At 37.1% G+C, this 19629-nt stretch overlaps 1 protein-coding gene across 1 annotated transcript in view; it reads right to left on the bottom strand.

Annotated features, from left to right (window-relative positions):
* The window catches only part of DMC1 (DNA meiotic recombinase 1), a 35594-nt gene extending 16879 nt beyond the window's left edge, over positions 1–18715 (bottom strand). Inside the window, exons 1-11 of the mRNA XM_025984237.2 lie at positions 18638–18715; positions 17781–17825; positions 16715–16861; positions 14270–14352; positions 8997–9049; positions 7633–7674; positions 6486–6558; positions 1901–1992; positions 1413–1486; positions 1169–1283; positions 751–811 (exon numbers count right to left, since the gene is read on the bottom strand). Coding sequence (XP_025840022.1) covers positions 751–811; positions 1169–1283; positions 1413–1486; positions 1901–1992; positions 6486–6558; positions 7633–7674; positions 8997–9049; positions 14270–14352; positions 16715–16861; positions 17781–17825; positions 18638–18688 — 836 coding nt within the window. The 5' untranslated portion in view covers positions 18689–18715. The remainder of the gene's footprint in view (positions 1–750; positions 812–1168; positions 1284–1412; positions 1487–1900; positions 1993–6485; positions 6559–7632; positions 7675–8996; positions 9050–14269; positions 14353–16714; positions 16862–17780; positions 17826–18637) is intronic.
* Between the last annotated feature and the right edge of the window lie 914 nt (positions 18716–19629).

The raw sequence follows: 19629 nt of genomic DNA on the forward strand, positions 1-19629 counted from the left end.
TTCACTTGTACTAGTCTTGCAACTTTTCTGTGGTTAAACAATTTTCTAGATAAAAACTTATTGGAAAGATTGACATCACGAATTCAGGGTAATTTTGATTGCTTATTCAGATACATCATGCTCAAAATGTTTGATGGTGGCAACTAATCTTTCTTTGAATTTTCTGTTTTCATCATCCTACTTTATTTAGCTCTCCTTGCCTTTCTGTTCACTGCCATCTGTCAAGCAGAGCCATCAATAAGTATATAATGTGCACAAACACCTCAACAGATTCTGAACATGCCTAAGTGTGAACTGAAATTCTGTTTCTTCTAACAGGAGACATCTCTCATAGGACCTCTTATAAACGTATCTCTTGTAAATCCTGCAGACAGCCTCCGTTTTTTTTTGGTTTTTAGGCTGACGACTTATCAGTACAATAGAAGCCATTCATGTATATGAAATATAAATTTTTATCTTTTTCTCATTGTCCTCCAATATCCTTTTAGTCCTAGACAAAAGAGGAGCCCAAAGTATCTCTGAAAATGGTTAAAGAATTGCTTTATTCTATAAAGAACTAGAGAAAAATAGACACTAGATAACAAGCAATATTTGTAATTATGAAGTAATATGCACTGTGTAATAGAGTGATTTGTGATATATTTGTGCCCACATCGGGACTTGATCATTTTGGAATTATTTTCTGTTCTCCACTCTAACCCTTTTGGTGTTAACCTTTGTGAAATACAAAAGCAGACTATTGAGGCTTACGTCATAGTTGCTCCTGGATCAGCAGTCATTTGATTGGTCACAAACACAGCCACATTATATTCTGCATCAAGAAATAAAATTAAGAAACTAAGAGAATAGCAATATAAAAAGTTCATTGCTTAGATTTCAAAGTTTATGAACACTGTACTATGAAGTTATTTTATAAACAATATTACATTCCTATTTTCTCATTCATAACATAAGTTAATTTATTTAAAGTTACTACTGTTATTACTATTTAGGTACTTATTGTATTAGAATCAGTATTTTGGTTTAAAAAAAACAGTTGCATTCCCATCAAGGTAATTTTATTTTTTAAATATGTATTGCCTCCCAACATTATTCTAAGCTTCTCTGCAAAGCCTACTCAACAGTCACAGATGCTATTCTGATAGCGCCACTTATTTTAAAAATCTACCTTCTGAGATTTTTTGGAGTCGTGACAACATCTGGGCCAATTTTTGTTGCCGTTCAGCCAACTCCCCGCGACCGCTGAAATCCACTCGAAAAAGTGCCATTATTGAATCAATGATCTGCACAGGATTAAAGTAAAAATAAATAAGCATTTGAAAATGGAAAGATGTAAATTTGGATTGGAATCAATAGAAGAAAAACAATACACTAAATAGCTCTTTGAGGCAGCAGTATTTAAAAGCTTGTACCAATAGCTTGAAGATGCCAGCTTCTTCATGGAACTTTGCTGCTACATAATCAAGTAGCTCCATCTGATGTTCACCTGGTGGGAAATGCAGTGAGAAAATTTTATAAAAGCTAGAAGAGGCAGAGACTAGGTTCATTTATGTTCTTGGAGTCAGGTAAAAGAGAGTCCTGAAAGGATTTTCTTAATTATTCATGGATTTATTAAATATGATTTCTACATTCTACCTTAGCATGCATGCCAAATGCTACATTATCCAAAAAGAATGTTACTCTCCATTTCAAAGAGAAGAAAAAGAAATCATTTGAGGGCATTTTACTATCTCAGGGCTTGCCAGATGAAAAAATCTGTGGACTCACTAAATAAATTTGGAGGAAAGTAAAATGAAAAGAGAAGAGAACAGTGTCAAAATGTTATAAGTATCACTCAAATAGTAAATCAGTGCTGCCAACCTGAAAACAGCCCAAGCATCCAATTACATGGGACTCTTACTCGTATAAGCACGTGCATAAAGTACATTGTCCAGTACTGCATCATGGTCTACATTGAAGCGGTCAGCAATGTCTCGAAGGCGATCCGGACGGCTGGAGTATGCCAAGATTAAGGATCCAATAAATCAATTCCAAAAAAACTTTAGAACAACTACAAAAATAATACTTTAAGTAAGTAAACTAACAGAGAGGCAAACGTCGTACCTGCAAAGGTACTCTGGAGGATGCCAATAATCACTTAAAATCTATATCAGATTTTCTTTTTCCTAAGTGCCCAATTAATAAATAACTTAGTGATAACAGTGATAAAAATGATGAGGCAGTGATGAATTTAATATCAAATACTTGAATCCTTACCATAACTTTGGAAGCTATTTATTATGGCCTATATTACATTTTACAGATGAAGACACTCACAAACAGGTTAAGCAAATGACTCAGGATTATGTAGCAAATCAGTTACAAGAGGAAAAAGTAGAAACTAAGATTTGTGACTCTCATTTGATCTCAGTTCTATAAAAATAGATCTATTCTAGGAAGATAATATCACTGAATTATAATTCAAGTCACTTCAAAGTGAATTAATTCACTCTCTTCAAACTCCTCACTTGTTCAATATGAAATAATTTCATATACTGTTAACCACCAGTTGCCAACAAATGATAAATTTGACTATATGAAACAAAGGATCAAAAAGAAATTTCAAGGATCATGAGGTGCCTGGCTCAGTCATTCAAGCATGCAACTCTTGATGTTAGTGTTATGAGTTCAAGGCCCGCATTGTGTGTAGAGATTACTTAAAAATAAAATCTATTTTTAAAAAAGATTTTATTTATTTATTCATGAGAGGCACAGAGAGAGAGAGAGAGGCAGAGACATAGGCAGAGGGAGAAGCAGGCTCCCTGTGCAAGCCTGATGCAGGACTTGATCCCAGGATTCCAGGATCATGCCTTGAGCTGAAGGCAGATGCTCAACCAATGAGCCACCCAAAAATAAAATCTTTTTTAAAAAAACATAATTTCAAGGATCAGAAGGAAATTACCAATCTATGGTTTTGGGTTTGTTTAGGGTTTAAAATCTACCTTCTTCTAAAGGACTTGTGTGTTAGCTTTCTGAAATTAGTAAATTCCTAGGGAGGCAAATTCAGTGCACCTGCAAAGGTATTCTAAAAAGGAAGATGCTAATAATCATTTATATCTATCTAATTTATAAAGGAATAACCAACATTTTTTAAGGTCTTTGGTGATCCCAAATATGTCTACAGTATTCTCTGAAGTAAAATGAGCTAAAATAAAATCCACGTCTGTGTTCTCATTTCACTTTGTTTACAGTGTTTGTATAGTACTGATCATACCATAACTATAAAATGAGGACAATTTACAATTTTACTTGTGACGTTTACAACTAGTTCCATATATGTAGAATTGGATTGTCTTTGTGCTTTCCCAGCCATCTATATCTTAATGCACAACGTTGTATTTTTTCTTCAGAGCTTCAGTGACAATCATTAAAATCTTCCATTGCTACTGAGTATACCCAGTAGATGTTTTTGGTGGACAGGTCAAAGAGGGCAAGGAACTAGAAAACACAGTAAAAATGCTTTTCACTACATCACTTTTTACAGAACCTGGTTACTATGTGATTGAAAAGTGTAAAAGTTGGGCTTATGCTGAAGGGAAGTTCAAATCAATCTATAAAAATTTGTTAACCAATTACCATATGGAATTGATTACCATTTTAATTGTTAACCAATTAATTGGTAATTGTTAAGCAATTGTGGAATGCATTGTGGAAAATATAAGGAGTGGTAAAACAATCCATATTATAGGTAAATGTAAAACATAAGAAGGCAAAATATAAACACATAAAAAGGAAAATATTAAGACAAAGCAGTGTACATGTAAGAGAAACTAAAGGATGGGCACCTGGGTGGTGCAGTTAGTTAAGTAGCCAACTTTTGGTTTTGGCTCAGGTCATGATCTCAGAATTGTGAGCCATGGGCTCTGTGTTCAGTGAGGAGACTGCTTGAGATTCTTTCTCCCGCTCCCTCTGCTCATGGTCTCACTCTCTCTCTAAATAATAAAATCTTAAAAACAAAAATACTAAAGGAATGAGAACATTCCATTGGTGTTCTTGAATGTCCTTGTTCCCCCTCAGCTGTCCTCCCTACTCCTTCTTGCATATGACTTGGTTCCTAACTGTTCCTCTCTACCATTCTTGATAAAATCCAAATTGTCCAAACAGTGGCTGCTCATCTGCAAGAACCATTCCTCCCTCTTCAAGAACCATTATTAATCAATTATTTCTGAAACTAGCTGAACTCTAGCTGCATTACTGAAATGCTACATGGCATTCCACCCTCTTCCCCAAGTTTGGAGTCTCCTTCAGGTCTTCTCATGCCCATTATTTCCAAATCAAGTCTTCTGCACTTGGTTCTGGGTTTGTGTTTCCTTCTAAGAGAGTATTTTAGATAGTATATTCTATAGCAAAATAAGAAAGACAAGGTTCTTAATCTTGGGTAATTAGAGAAGATTAGAAAAAGCAGGCCTTCAAAGGAGGACCTTTAATGGATTTGTATGATTCTGAAAGACTCTGAGGTAGGGATAGACAGTTCAAATATTCAGGGAGGATAGAAATACACCATACAAATTTCTCTATGGCCAGATTCACATTTAAGAGTGAGAGCAAAATAAAGGCATTTTCAGACATGCTAGGGCTCAAAGCTTACCACCTAGATTACTTTTCTATAAGAATGACTTGAGTAGGTATTTTGATAAAACAAAGCTAAAGGAAAGAAAATTAAGGATTCAAGAAACCATAAAGAACAAATATAATGAATACCTTTATAGTTAAATCTAACTAATTGCTGATGTACAATGTATTCATGTTTTAGAGACAATGATAGACTAGAACAGACTGGATCCTTTTACCTCTAATAGTGGTAATAGTGAGTAATGAGCTTGGAGAGCTAGGCTAGGGCTTCATTGTGAACAGCCTAACAAACTTGTGCAAGTCTTTTCTATTGTTAAAAACAATTTCCTCTGAACCTGATACTTCAAATTACTGTATTTCTTCTTCCATTTGTTGGCTAATAACACACTGTCTCCATTCTTTGTAATTTATTTGCAATAAGCTTCCGCCATCTTCCTTTACTGCAAATGCTCTCTTGGATTCCTAATTTCAAACCTCAGTGATCTTTCCCAGTTTGTGCCTTATCTCTCTCTCTCTCTTCATGGAACAGTGCTGACTGCCCTTTTCTTCTTGAAACTTTCCTTTTGTTCAGCTTCTACAACCAGATTTCCTCCTACTTCCTCTGTCTCTATGACATCCTCTTTTTTAGTCCCTCTTCCTAAACTTAGGCACATTCGGAAGTTATGTTCTCAGTTCTCCTCTCTTCTAAGTTCTCTTGCCCTTTTTGTTTATTCCATCTATATCTCTGGCCCTGCCCCTTCTCAGACCGAGTCCAACATTTCCAACTGCCATGTGGATGTCCTCCTGTTCCTCATATTTAACACACCAAAATGAAATACACCTTTTGTCTGAAACATGATTTTCCCAATTCTGTCTTCAGTGTCATTATTCTTCCAGTATCTAGACAAAAATAGATTCTTCCAGTATCTATTCTTCCAGTATCTAGTAGTTTCTCAAACCTCTCCTTTGTCTACCAAATACAGTCATCAAGTCCTATTAATTTTCCTCCCTAATATTTCTTGTCCCTTTTTTCTTTCTAAGATTCTTATTTTTTAAAAATATTTTATTTACTTATTTATTCATGAGAAACACAGAGAGAGGGGAAGAGACACAGGCAGAGGGAGAAGCACGCTCCATGCAGGGAGCCGGATGTGGGACGATCCCGGGATTCCAGGATCAAGCCGCAGGCTGAAGGCAGCGCTAAACCGCTGAGCCACCCAGGCTGCCCAAGATTCTTATTTTTAAATAATCTTTATACCCAACATGAGGCTCGAACCTACAACGTGAGGTCAAGAATCGCATGCTCCACTGATTGACTAGCCAGGCACCCCTTGTCCTTTTCTTTTTATTCTTCCTGCTTCCAACCTAGATCAAGCTCTCATTACTTGCCTAGAATATTGCAAAAGTATCAATTTACACCCATCATCTTGTTTTAAAGCCCTTCATATCTAAGACCCAAATCACTTTTCCAGTCTTAATTCTGAAATATCTTACATTTCAATTAAACTACAATTCTTTCTGTGACCCAAACAGGTTCCGCTTTTTTCTCTTCTGTGCTTTTGTTCTCTTCTTTCCTTTCCCTATATGTTGAACCATGACTTTCAGTGAGTCAACAATCTTCTTTTTAATTGGAGAAGAGGTTTAAAACCAATAAAATATAAGTTCGTCTCATGTATCCATTTTGTGAATTTTACACCAAACCCATCTAGAAAAGTGAAACTTTTTAAATAAAAGGTGATTTGAAAACCCTACCAACAACTGCTTTCCCTGTGGCTTTTCTCAGTTTTGCTGGTTTAGGAGATGATTATAGGAATGATATATTTCAAACTTTGTTTTATAGTAACATTATTACATCACACTATTATGCTAGCAACTTATTTAAATAAAAAGGTTACAAAGTATTTTCTGTATCAATGAAGATAATCTTTCCTCCTGAATAGCCACCTGCTCCTGGAAGTTGAGCTGTCACTAGGAAGCAATTTAAAAAAATAAATAATATTAATAGAATTGAATAAACTTTGTACAAGTAAAAATATAAATTAACATAGGATTTATGTTGGTTGCTAACTGTTTCATCAATCTGACAAAAAATCATGACCCTTTAGTTTCTAAACAGCATGTTATTACTAACCAGTGGTAAAACTGTTAAATATTCCATCAACATGGTAGTTCAACAAAGAATGTCAATATCTCTCACAATGGGAGATATTCATGAAAATTCTCCTAAAGAATAGATTTTAAGTATTACTTTCTTCCTATAAGAAACAATCACAAACATAATTTATGCTATATAACTCATTTAAGTAACCACCCAATTAATGCATATCAAATTTTAAAATGCATTTTCTTTATAGGTATTAGTAGTTGACACTAAGGAATTTCTTTATATTGGGTTCACGTATTATTTCCTTTATTTTTCAAAACAACCTTAAATTTGGCACTATCATTATTCCTATTTTACTGATGGGAAAAATTAGAAAGGTGAAGTAACTTGCCTGAGGTTACACAGTTATTAATGGTAGAGCCAAGACTGGAGCCTAAACCTTCTGTTTAGGTCAAAGAAATACAGAGTAACATCTTTGTACAAAAGGAGGTATTTTTGTTTATTTTGTTTTAGAAAAATTTATTCTTAGGTCTTTTTTAAGGCCAACTTCACTCCATGGAAAGTTGGAGATTCTAGGTCTCAACTAATTTTGTAACATTCTTGTCAATAGGATATAGAAAAGATGGAATGGGTAAAATGGAGACAATGAGGGCCTCTCCCCACTACCAACACTATCCTCATATACCCATTCAATTCCTCCTTGTTACCATTCAGGTGGTGTTCAGAGTGCAGCACATATAACATTACCTCAAGCATCACACGTTCAAAGACCAGTTCTAGTATTTGTGTAACCATGGGCAGTTTACTTAGCTTCTCTGAGCTTTAATTTCCTTGCAAATTTCAGATTACATGAGATTATATAAAGTTCCAGGCACAAAATAAATTAGTAAGCAAAAGCTATGATTATTATCATTATTGTGGTTGTTTTATATCCTTACCACAGAGGGTATGAGACAGCTGGGTTTTTCCAGTACGAAATTCTGTGAAATATAGAAAGAAACAAAAACTACATAGTTAATTTTTAGCTATTTTCATAAAGAATGAAAAACAGTCTTAGAGTATTTTCTTTGTCAAATCTTACATATAAAGTACCACTGTGTCATGGAAAGATCCTGCAATATGAATACCAGTAGTAAAAATAAGTTTTTAAAGGTTTGTTTGTTTTAAAGATTTTATTTATTTATTCATGAGAGACACAGAGAGATAGGCAGAGGGAGGAGCAGGCTTCCTGCGGGAAGCCCAACATGGGACTCGATCCCAGGAACCCGGGATCATGACCTGAGCCAAAGGCAGATGCTCAACCACTGAGACACTCAGGTGCCCCTAAGCTGTGGAATCTGATGCTATCTCTGGGTAGACAGTGTCAGAAATGACTTGAATTCTTGGATAATTGCTTGTTGTGGGGGAAAATAATCCATATATTTGGTGACCAGAAGTGTCAGAAGTGAAGTGTTTATGTAAGAGACTTCCAGGAAAAAATATACAGTAGGAAAGAAGTGGGTTTTCCCTATAAAGGGAAAAAAATACTGAATTTTTTCATTTTAGTCATATAAATGAAAACTTAAGACCCTACTACAAGGAAGGAGGGCCTAGGGTTCTTCCACTGCACTGAGATCCTCAAGGGAAAGCTGAAGGAGTCTCAGACTGGTGGTATGCCCTACCTCCCAATAAAAGCAAATTCTCTCTGCTTCCCCACTCACCATTTTAGGTCCAGTGAAATCCCATAGATCAAAAATCAGGCAGTAAGCTCACAAATATAAAAAAATACACAAGAGAGTAAGCCACTAAGACTGATAGTCAACAGAAATAATAAAAACCAGATTTATTTCTCTATGTTGACAAGAACATCAACAACATAAAAACAGACTTAGTTCTCCAAGGATTGCAGATACTGGAATTGTAAGGCACAGCATATAAAATAGTTTAGCATGAATTATTTTGAAGAAAAATAGAAGATATATAATCTGAGAAGAAAAAATCTACTCTCTATGTTCATGGAGCATGCATATCCTAGAAATAAGATTGGTCTCGTTATCCAATTACCTTTTGAAGTAACGAGAGAAAAAAAAAGTCTATTCTCTTCTATGGAAGTCAGAGACAAAAAGATGACAAATGCCAACAAGACTTCTCCGTTAATGTTAGAATGTATTTTAATTCCAGCCCGGAACGGCCCTCTATTATAATTAAGATTTCAACATAAATTTCAAAGTAGATACAATGTACTATTGGTTGTCTGTTTAATTATATATGTATGTGTGTACATAAGTTTTTTCATTTAACAAAATATTAAGGTTCTACCTACCTCCAAAAGCTTCTGTGATTGCCATGCTTTCAATTCCACCTCCTAGCAACTTACTGGAAATAGAAAGTAAGCATTAGTAAAAGGAACAGAAATAGATCAAGAAAGAAGAAAGTGTGCCATTTGTGTCATATCTATCTGTCTATCTATCTATCTATCTATCTATCTATCTATCTATCTATCCACCATCACAAACGGGAATTCTTGGCAGGACAAATGGCACTCTACCTCTTTAGACCATAGGTTCTGCTGTATATTGGCAAGGTGGATCAAACAAACAAACAAACATATAAGTCCTGTTGTTTTTGCTCTTACTTCTGAATATCAATAGGAAATGGGCTATATAGGTTTAAGATTCATTATTCTTTAGAACTGAATTGCAGCTTGAATAAATGGTCTTAGTTATTAACTGGATTGTTCATATTGTGCTTGGGACTATGTTTCTAAAAGTCAACTGAGGAGATCCCTGGGTGGTGCAGCGGTTTGGCGCCTGCCTTTGGCCCCGGGCGTGATCCTGGAGACCCGGGATCAAATCCCACGTTGGGCTCCCGGTGCATGGAGCCTGCTTCTCCCTCTGCCTGTGTCTCTGCCTCTCTCTCTCTCTGTGTGACTATCATAAATAAATAAAAATTAAAAAAAAAAAAGTCAACTGAATATTTAGTGGTTTTCTTTAATTTATTTTTGTTATTTTTTAAAGATTTTATTTATTTGACACACAGAGAGAAAACACACAAGCAGGGGGAGAGTTAGAGGGAGAACTAGTCTGCCTATTGAGTGGGGCTCCATCTCAAGACCCAGATCATGACCTGAGCTGAAGGCAGATGCTTAACCAAATGAGCCACTCTGGTGCCCCTATTTTTTAAATTAAAAAAATTTATTGGGGCAGCCCCGATGGCTCAACTAGCACTGCCTTCAGCCCAGGGCCTGATCCTAGAGACCCAGGATCAAGTCACATGTCAGGCTCCCTGCTTGCTTCTCCCTCTGCCTGTGTCTCTACCTCTCTCTCTCTCTCCGTGTGTCTCTCATGAATAAATAAATAATATCTTTTTAAAAAAATTTTATTTATTTGAGAGAGAGAGAAAGTGAGCATGAGCAGGGGGAGGGGCAGAGGGAGGAGAGAACCAGGCTCCCCACTGAGCCACAAGTCTGACATAGGGCTCCATCTCAGGAGCCTGAGATCATGACCTGAGCCAAAACCAAGAGTCAAATGGCTTACGAGACTGAGCCACCTAGGATCCCCTGAATATCCAGTGTTTAAATATACTGAGAAATGTATGAAAAATAGATATTAGGAGAATCTGGTGATTGTCACCATGATTGGTCTTACACAAATAGAACTCAATGAAGAACATGTCAGGATAGGAAATATTCAAAAGTATTATAGGTAATGCTAGCAGTTAGAAGAATAACTGTCAGATTTTGACAGCATACATTTAATTGGCAACTCAGTGTTTCAGTGTATTTAATATTCTTGATGTGAAAAGACTTAAGGTTAGGTCATTATGTCACTCATTCATTAAATACAACAAATATTAATTGTGTTAACTGTACTAAGACCTGGAAGGAGACTCTTAAAATCTTTCTTATTTCTATTAGCATGACTTTTGGGACATGGGATCCTGGGTCCTGGGATTGAGTGCCACATCAGGCTACTTGCTGGGAGCCTGCTTCTCCCTCTGCCTATGTCTCTACCTCTCTCTGTGTGTCTCTCATGAATAAATAAATAAAATTTTAAAAACCTAGTTCTTGAATAGTATTTTCTGTGCCCAAAACTCAAAACCGAGGACACCAGAAAACTCACTACAACAGTAAGAATTCCTTTAAACCAATGTTGCTTAAACCAGATGTGGAAGAATGACTGGAGAATATCAAGCTGTCACTTAAATCAAATTGTTTTGTTGATCAACCTGATTTTGACCAATATGCCTTGGGGTAGGACTTCCCAAAGACTCTTCCTTAGCTGTTACGTGAAAGAAGGGTTCTGATTTTTAAAATTTGGGGTAATGCTAGGTTAAAAAGGTGTTGTATTTCATGACAGGATTTTGTTTTATTTTATGTTATTTTATTTTATTTTTTAAGATTTTATTCATTTAATCATGAAAGACGCAGAGAGAGAGAGAGAGAGAGAGAGAGAGGCAGGCTCCATACAGGGAGCCCGATGTGGGACTCGATCCTGGGTCTCCAGGATCACGCCCTGGGCCAAAGGCATGTGCTAAACTGCTGAGCCACTCAGGGATCCCATGACAGGATTTTAGATCCTTTAGTAGGCTGGTGTACACTGTGAATCTCCAAAAGAGGAATATATAGTATACTACACTTCACCAACTTACTTCATTTACTATTTCTTTATTCATGCAGTCACCTAATACTTACTGAGAACCTAGTGTGGTGTTTAAATGGAGTCTGTCCTGGGCAGCCCTGGTAGCTTAGTGATTTAGTGCCACCTTTAGCCCAGGGCATGATCCTGGAGACCCAGGATCAAGTCCCATGTCTGGCATGGGGCCTATTTCTCCCTCTGCCTCTCTCTCTGTGTCTCTCATAAATAAATAGATAGATAGATAGATAGATAGATAGATAGATAGAGTGTGTCCTAATTGGATGGGGGTCCCCTAATGTGGGGTGATGATCAGGTGGTAGCCAGCAGTCCTGGCAGTGAAGGATTCACCAGAGGCAGGACAGAGGAGATAGCTTATTGGATACACTGCAAGGGAGGGGCAGGCAAGAGAGAAAGGGAAAGGCTGTCTGCTATGAAGCAGTAAGTGGGATCTGTTTTTATTTTATTTTATTATTATTTATTTTTTATTTATTTGAGGGGGTGGCTGTTTTTAAAAGGGACAGATGAGGAAACATGGCAACGAATGCAATTCTGCTTTTTTTGGTAAACTGTGCCTGGTTGTAAGTAGCCCATTGGTTATTAGGGCCTGTAGATACTTTGAGGTGCATTGCCTGATAGGCCTGACTGGATTCAGCCAGGCTGTCACTGTGGGCCCTTTATATATTCCATCACTCAAGCCTATTTGCCTAAAAACAGCTTCTACACCTAGTTTACACTAGAGATTGTTCTATGCACTTGGAATAAAGCAATGAACAAAAGACAAAAATCCTTCACTTTGTGGAGCTTACTACATTCTAGTGAGAGAATAGACAATAAACAATAATAAGTAAATGAGTGAAATATGTGGTATGTCAGATGTTATTAAATGGTATGAATAAAAATTAGATCCAGAAAGAAAATAAGAAATGCAGAGGATGGGCAGTCCCGGTGGCGCAGCAGTTTAGCGCCGCCTGCAGCCCAGGAAGTGATCCTGGAGACCCTGGATCAAGTCCCACGTCAGGCTCCCTGCATGGAGCCTGCTTCTCCCTCTGCCTGTGTCTCTGCCTCTCATTCTCTCTCTGTGTCCCTATGAATAAATAAAATCTTAAAAAAAAAAAAAAAGAAATGCAGAGGATGAAGGCAGGGAGTTTAAATATTTAAATAAAGTGATTAAAGCAGCCTCATTGAGAAGTGGACATTTTAGCAAAGATCTGAAAGATATGACAGTATGCCATGCAGATGTAGAAGGAAAAAGTATTCCAAGCAGAGGAAATGGTAAGTGCAAAGACCCTGAGGATGGAGTGTATCTGGCATGTTCTAGGAATAGCAAAGACGTTGGTGTGGTTGGTGTATAGCAAACTGAAAAAAGAATAAAAAGATGAGAGTTGATTAAAGAGGATTTTGGCTTTTGCTCTGAGATGAGGAGTCATTAAAGTAGTTTTGGGCAGAGAAATGTCATGATTTGACCTAAGTTTGTTGATTTTTGTTTTTGTTTTTAAGAGAGTGTGGGGCAGAGGGGGAGGGGCAGAGGGAGAGAATCCCAAGCAGACTCCCCACTGAGTATGGAACCCCATGATGCAGGGCTAGATCCCATGACCCTGAGATCATGACCTGAGCCGAAATCAAGAGTCAGACACTCAATCGACTGAATGACCCAGACGCCTGTGACCTAAGTTTTAAAGGGATCATTCCGGCTACTGTGTGAAGAATAAATAGTAGAGCCAAGATCTGAAAGAGAGAGGCTAGAAGCATTATAATAACACTCCAGAGGAGATATTAATAGATAGTTTAAACCAGTAAGGTAACAGTGGAGGAGGTGGTAGAGAATTAATTGAATTCCTATTTCTTCTTTTTTTCTATACACACACACACATAAAAAATATATATAAATATTATAATGGAAAGTTTCAAACATAAACTAAAGTGGACAAAAAACAGTATACTAATGAGCCATCATGTACCTATCATTTAGCTTCAACAATTATCAACTATGAACTCATGGTCAATCTTTTTTCATATAAACCTCTAATTACTTCCCTCCCCTTTCATATTATTTTAAGCAGAGACTGGACAATATATCATTTTATCCTAAATATTTCAGTAGTTATCTCTAAAAAATGAATACTCTTATTTTAAACATAATCATATTATCATTATTACCTGAAAAAGTAGTAATTTTGGGGTACCTGGGTGGCTCAGATGGTTGAGCATCTATCTGCCTTACATCAGGCTCATAGCTCAGTGGGGAGTCTGCTTCTCTTCTCTCTGCCTCTTTCTGTTTGTACTCCCTTTCTCTCTCTTAAATGAATAAATAATCTTAAAAAAGGTAAGTGTTCAATCTTCCAATTGTCTCATATACATCTTATTTTTTATAGTGTATTTGAATCAGGATTCAAATAAAATCCATATATTGGGGACTAGGTAAAATGTCTTTTAAATCTCTTTTAATTTCTACGTCTTCTCCCTGACTTCATCTTTTTTGATTCCTTGTAATTTATTTGTTGAAGAAATAAAGAAATCGGGTGATTTGTTGTTGAAGGTAGAGCAGACAGAATTTGTTAATGAGTAAGAGCTTCTGATGCTAAAGAGCAAAAAAAAACCCCACTGAATTTATTTCTTCTAAAATATTCAATCTAACAACTGATTTTTAAGTAAAACCAAAAGTGAAATGGAATTTCCTTTATCAACAAGAAGAAAAGGAAATGAAAAGTTAAACTGATTTTCAAGATGGTTTTAAAAATACAGGCTGATTCAGAAAACTACTTATATTTTGGGTCTGAATTTCTTATAAGAAATTTAATCTTGCTTCTACAAATCATCTGGAATTTGTTTGCTTTAGTAGTCTTTCAGGAAAAAAAAAAAGCTACTTCAGAAAAAGAAGCTATTTCTAACAAACTCAAGAAAAAAGATACAACATTCCAAAGATTGTGTCTAGTGGTAGTAAAAGATACAAGATACACACTCAAATTCCTGGCTCCCAGTGGTGATATGGAAAACCATCTTTCTCTTCTCACTATACTCAAAGGCAGTCAAGAATCCTGGTTCCTACAGAAAGACAAAAGGAAATGTTCAAAAGGGTATAAGATGATGATGTTAATTTCAAATGCTGCCCAAAACTCTCTACTTAATTATCAGGGTCATCATTTGATATGAACTACAATTCATTTATTTATCTTTGAAAGCAGCACAAGATCATGGTTAAAAAACAGGTGCTGGAACTGCCCTATGTAGGTTCAAAATATGTCTCTAATACTTACTAGTTGTGTAATTTAGGGTAAACTACTTAATCTTGCTGTACTCCAACTTATTTTTGGGGTCAAATCAGGATAAGAACAGTGTCTCTCTCATAGGGTAGCTGTAAAATTTAAATGAGGTATATTTATTGCACAAAGCAGAATGGTATTTTACTAAATGATTCCATTGACCAGCATCATTTCCCCCTAGCTCTGGAAATTTCAAGGAGCACAGAAATTCACTATTCATGAGACAATATCTGTCAGCAGTAGAAATGCTACTTATTTGCCAAATCAATGAGCTGTAGTGATGCAGTAGTGTAACTAGTGAGAACAGGGCTTGATGTGCTCTAATGATATGGTCTAATGTATTTCTGTTCTTGTTTCATAGGACAGTGGTTCTCAAACTTTGGAGAACTTGACAGGAGGTTTAAAAAGCCCAAACCGGGGTACCTGGGTGGCTCAGTCAGTTGAGTCTCTGACTCGTGATTTCAGTTCAGGTCATGAGATCAAGCCCCATGTAGGGCTGTGTGCTGAGCGTGGAGCCTACTTCGGGTTCTCTCTCTCCCTCGCCCTCTGCCCCTCCCCCACCCTGTAAAATAAGTAAATAAAATGTTTAAACTCACAACTCTTAAAAAAAAAAAAAAAAAAACAGGCCCTATCCTATTTCAACAAGTCTGGGCGTATATCTTCATTATTAGCCGCTCCAGGTCATTGATACGCACTAATGTTTGGAACCACTATATTACTAAATTAACTTCCTTTCTCTCTCTGTCTCTCTCTCCCTCACTCCACCCCTTCCCTCCTTCCCTCCCTCCCTCCTTCTATCTCAATCTCTTTCTAAGAATAAACAGCTTTAGTTAAGAAAGGATGCAGATTCTGGGTTCACTAGTATATGCTTGAGAAGGAGAGGGATTCTTTTCTTTGATAATGGGATTTAGTTTACAAGGAAAATAAGAGTAATGCTTATGAACTCTAAAGTGGCAGTTTTAAAAACTCTGGGTACTGCTCTAGGGCAGTTGTAGAATTGACCTGTGAATATACCGCCTGAGTTTACTCAGAAGGTAGGGCAACTGAGCTGGGTTCAGAAGAGTTCAGTTAGGTTGTCTTCAAGTTCAGGACCACACTGCCACTGTCATCACTGTCACACTTCAACTGCCTCTGAGGAAGGAAACCAAATGGCTGTCCATGAAAAACCTTCTAGGAGTTGCTGGGAATAAGACCCTCACACACATATGTAAATATGGAAAGCTTTGTTCTGCAAAAGGAGAGACTTGGTGACTTTCTTACCGCACATTCTTGTTACCAAAGCTAGTTTCCTCCACTGGCCTCCAAAAGTTCAACACAAAAGCTAGGGTCAAAGGCATATGTTTTTGCTTGGAGCCTCTTAGCTGCATGGGCCTCTCATAGTCTGTGGGCCAGCTCCAAGGTATGAGTTCAGCTCAGCTGCAGTTCATTTGCCTCAGTGAGCATATTCTTGGTCATATTTATCTCGATTGTATACGTGTAGACCACACTGTTAGTCTTTTTCTAACCCAACGTTCCCTCACCAATTGACCTATACCATGAGAGTACAACTTCTTTGGTGCTGAGTGCTTTGCAACAACCAAAGATACAATATTTGAGAAGACAAAGCAAAAATAAGGAGGCGTTAAGGCATAGAAACATAAAGGGAGAAAAATTAATATAAAAGGAGATCCAAAAAAAAAGGCTTGGTAGAAATGATTATCTTTATAGTATTCAAGTCTCTTTAACTCTTGTCTCAATCTGTCAAAAATTAATTGTTGTTGCTTTGAAACTGAAGGGAGGGGGATCCCTGGGTGGCGCAGTGGTTTGGCGCTTGCCTTTGGCCCAGGGCGCGATCCTGGAGACCCGGGATCGAATCCCACATCAGGCTCCCGGTGCATGGAGCCTGCTTCTCCCTCTGCCTATGTCTCTGCCTCTCTCTCTCTCTCTGTGACTATCATAAATAAATAAAAAATTAAAAAAAAATTTTGAAACTGAAGGGATCAAAAGTTAACATGAGGAGTATAATAGATTGTGATCCATAGAAATTCAGGGTTCCCTCAGTAGTTTCTAGTATTTGTGAGGAGTTTCTGGTGTTCAATGAGAAAGGCTACAGAGACTCCCAGGGCCCTTCTAAGCTAAAACAACAAAGAATTGATTTTGCTTACAATAAGTTTGTTGGCTGCCTCTTTAATCTTGTCCACTTTTGCTTCTGAGAGCCCTTTGACATTGCATAGTGCTCTTCTTGTTGTCATTTGTATCCCTTTGATGGTACAGATTCCTACTGACTTCAGTTTCTTAATGTCAGCCACATTCTGTAAATAAAAGAATGGGTGCAGCAGATTGATAAAATGCCAGCCTGCAAGTCTCCCATACGATCTCATGTGCTTTTGTGTCCATCTCCTTCTACCACGATGCCAATTTTATACAAGCAGCCAGGTGGAACCCACCCACCATGTAGCCAAATGTTCTGGAAATATCTGAGTAGAACATACCCAGCATGCTGCCAAATGTTCTGGCTGTGCCCTGATTTCCCAAGAATGTTAGTGAGACCATGGCAATGTAACAAGGAATTCAAAAGAAAAGTCTGTTGGTAGAAAAGCTAGCAAATTTATCACACATTCGCCCCCTCGGTTCAGCTCTTTCCTTCTAGAGAACTTCATTATGAATATGGTTTTTTTAATTAATTTTTTTTCTTCTACCCTTGGGAAATGCAAATAACTACATTGCCAAAGGGCCAGGATTTTCTCTTGCTCCTATTTTCTAAATCCAACTGAAAGAAATTAAATGTGAGGGCTCCAAAAGATAATGTCAGAGAAGCTTTACTATCAATGAACTGCTGTTGAATTCATCTTGTTACTCAAAGTCTGATTTTGGTCAACATCATTTACTCTAATCACCTGCCAAGGAACTGAATTTTCTGTTGAAAACAGTGGTAGGTAGCCCTGAACACCTCTAGTCAGACCAGTGGTTCTCAACTGGGGGCAGTTTTGCCCCCTTGGGTCATATGACAATGTCTAGAGAAATTTTTGGTTGTCATAACTAAAAGGGGTGCTATCAACATAAAGTGAGTGGTCAGGAGCCAGGGATGCTGCTAAATACCTTACAAATGCACCCCCACACACACAACTAAGAATTGCCCAGTCCCAAATGTCAATAGGGTCAAGGATGAGAAACCCTGAATTGAACAATTTCACACTGAAAACTTACATTGAAAATTGAAAAAATACTTACGATTCCATGTTTTTGTAACAGGTCAATGTCTTGAAACAAAGATTCCTGAAGGGGATGCAACAGAAAATAAAAAGTGCAACTTTGATTCTTCATTATCCAATTGTATCATATCTTTTAAAGGGTTGATTCAATATTATGAGTTGCTCCAAAATGCCTCAAATTCCACTTCTCTAGATAGATCGAGGTAGGATCAATAATGTGTTTTTCAAACACATTATTATATATTTAGAAGATGCACCAACACTGAAAGGGCTGGGAAGCCCAATATTTTTGTCATGTCCTGTCCAGATTTTTAAGACCTTAACCCAAAGGAGTGGAACAACATTTAACTTATTTTATTTTTTTAAAGATTTATTTATTTATTGGAGAGAGAGAGAGAGAGGCAGGCAGAGGCAGAGGAAGAGGGAGAGAGAAACTCCACCGGACTCTATGTTGAGTCTGGAACCTGATGTGAGACTTGATCTCACTAACCTGAGATCAGATCTAAGCCAAAAACAAAAGAGTTGAATGTTTAACTGACTACACCACCCAGACGCCTCTATTTTAAAATATGTTTTCTCAACTTTCTGCCCCACCAGACCTTGAACTCCTTCCTCTGCTATTTGGTACCAGCCTGCAGAGTTACCATCATGGTGGTACCAGTTGTTAGGTTATTAAAATACTTTCACGCTTAGTTGCTAAGTAGCTAATCTTAACACCCTTTGCCAAACAAGTTGTTACATATTTGTAATATTGCCTCTCTCTAGAACTATGCTTTCTTTCCATCTCTGTTTCTAAAAATAATAGCTCGCAGAGAAGGAACTTCATTTTTGTGGAATGACTGAATGTCTACCCATGTTTCAAAATTCTAGCCATACTTCTTCATCTTGGAATCCTGGTTCTTCCAACACAACTTGATCCTCCTTCATCTTGAAAGGTGAGCAGCAGAAAAACAATCAGTTCTGGGGAAAATAAGAAATATTATCTAAAAAGTAGTTCATATAAAAGTAGTTCATATCTAAAAAGTATCTAAAAAGTAGATCATATAGTACAAAAATCCTTTGCCCAGAGATCTTGATTTCATTTCAAAGTCACCAAAGACCAAAAGAGCTATAAGAGATATATTTAGTTTAGAATGATTTAGTATCTTCTTTTTGCTGGGCACCTGACATTGTTTCTTTTGTGGGTATATGTATGTGAAGGTAGGGGGCTTAGTTTCTACTCCCTTTTCTGAAAATTGGTCACCTTTTCTCAACTTTTGATTTTCTTTCTTTTTTTTTTTTTTCATTTTTTAATTTATTCACAGGAGACACAGAAAGAGGGAGAAGCAGGCTCTATGCAGAGAGCCCAATGGGGGAATCCATCCCGGTACTTGGGGATCACACCCTGAGCCAAAGGCAGACACTCAACCACTGAGCCACCGAGGCGTCCCTCAGCTTTTGATTTTCTACAGCACAAATATGACTGTCTGATAATATCTTTTTTGTTGTCTTGGAATGCTATTTAGTATTGCTTATTGCTGTTTCACCTTTCACGTTTATGTTAACAATGCCCAGCGAACTTTGACCTCATGTCATTCTTCCTGTATCTTCCCTGGCTCCTAGAACTTAATCTACCCTCAATCAATAGATTTTATTTTTGTCATATATGATGAATGCCTTCCTGCCTCCTAATTATGAATGGGCTCCCTTGCAACATATCCCTTTGTTTCATAAAACACTAGATCTATTTTATTTTATGGTATTTACTGGTCTCAAGAATTTTTTTAAGATTGAAAATTATGATAGATACCCAATATTAGGATAACGTGAGAAGCTAGAGGCAGATAAATGGAGTCTTTAACACCGTACTAGTTGTTAAGATCTCAGGA

The sequence above is a fragment of the Vulpes vulpes genome, unplaced genomic scaffold, assembly GCF_048418805.1.
Source record: "Vulpes vulpes isolate BD-2025 unplaced genomic scaffold, VulVul3 u000000677, whole genome shotgun sequence".
Taxonomy (NCBI): domain Eukaryota; kingdom Metazoa; phylum Chordata; class Mammalia; order Carnivora; family Canidae; genus Vulpes; species Vulpes vulpes.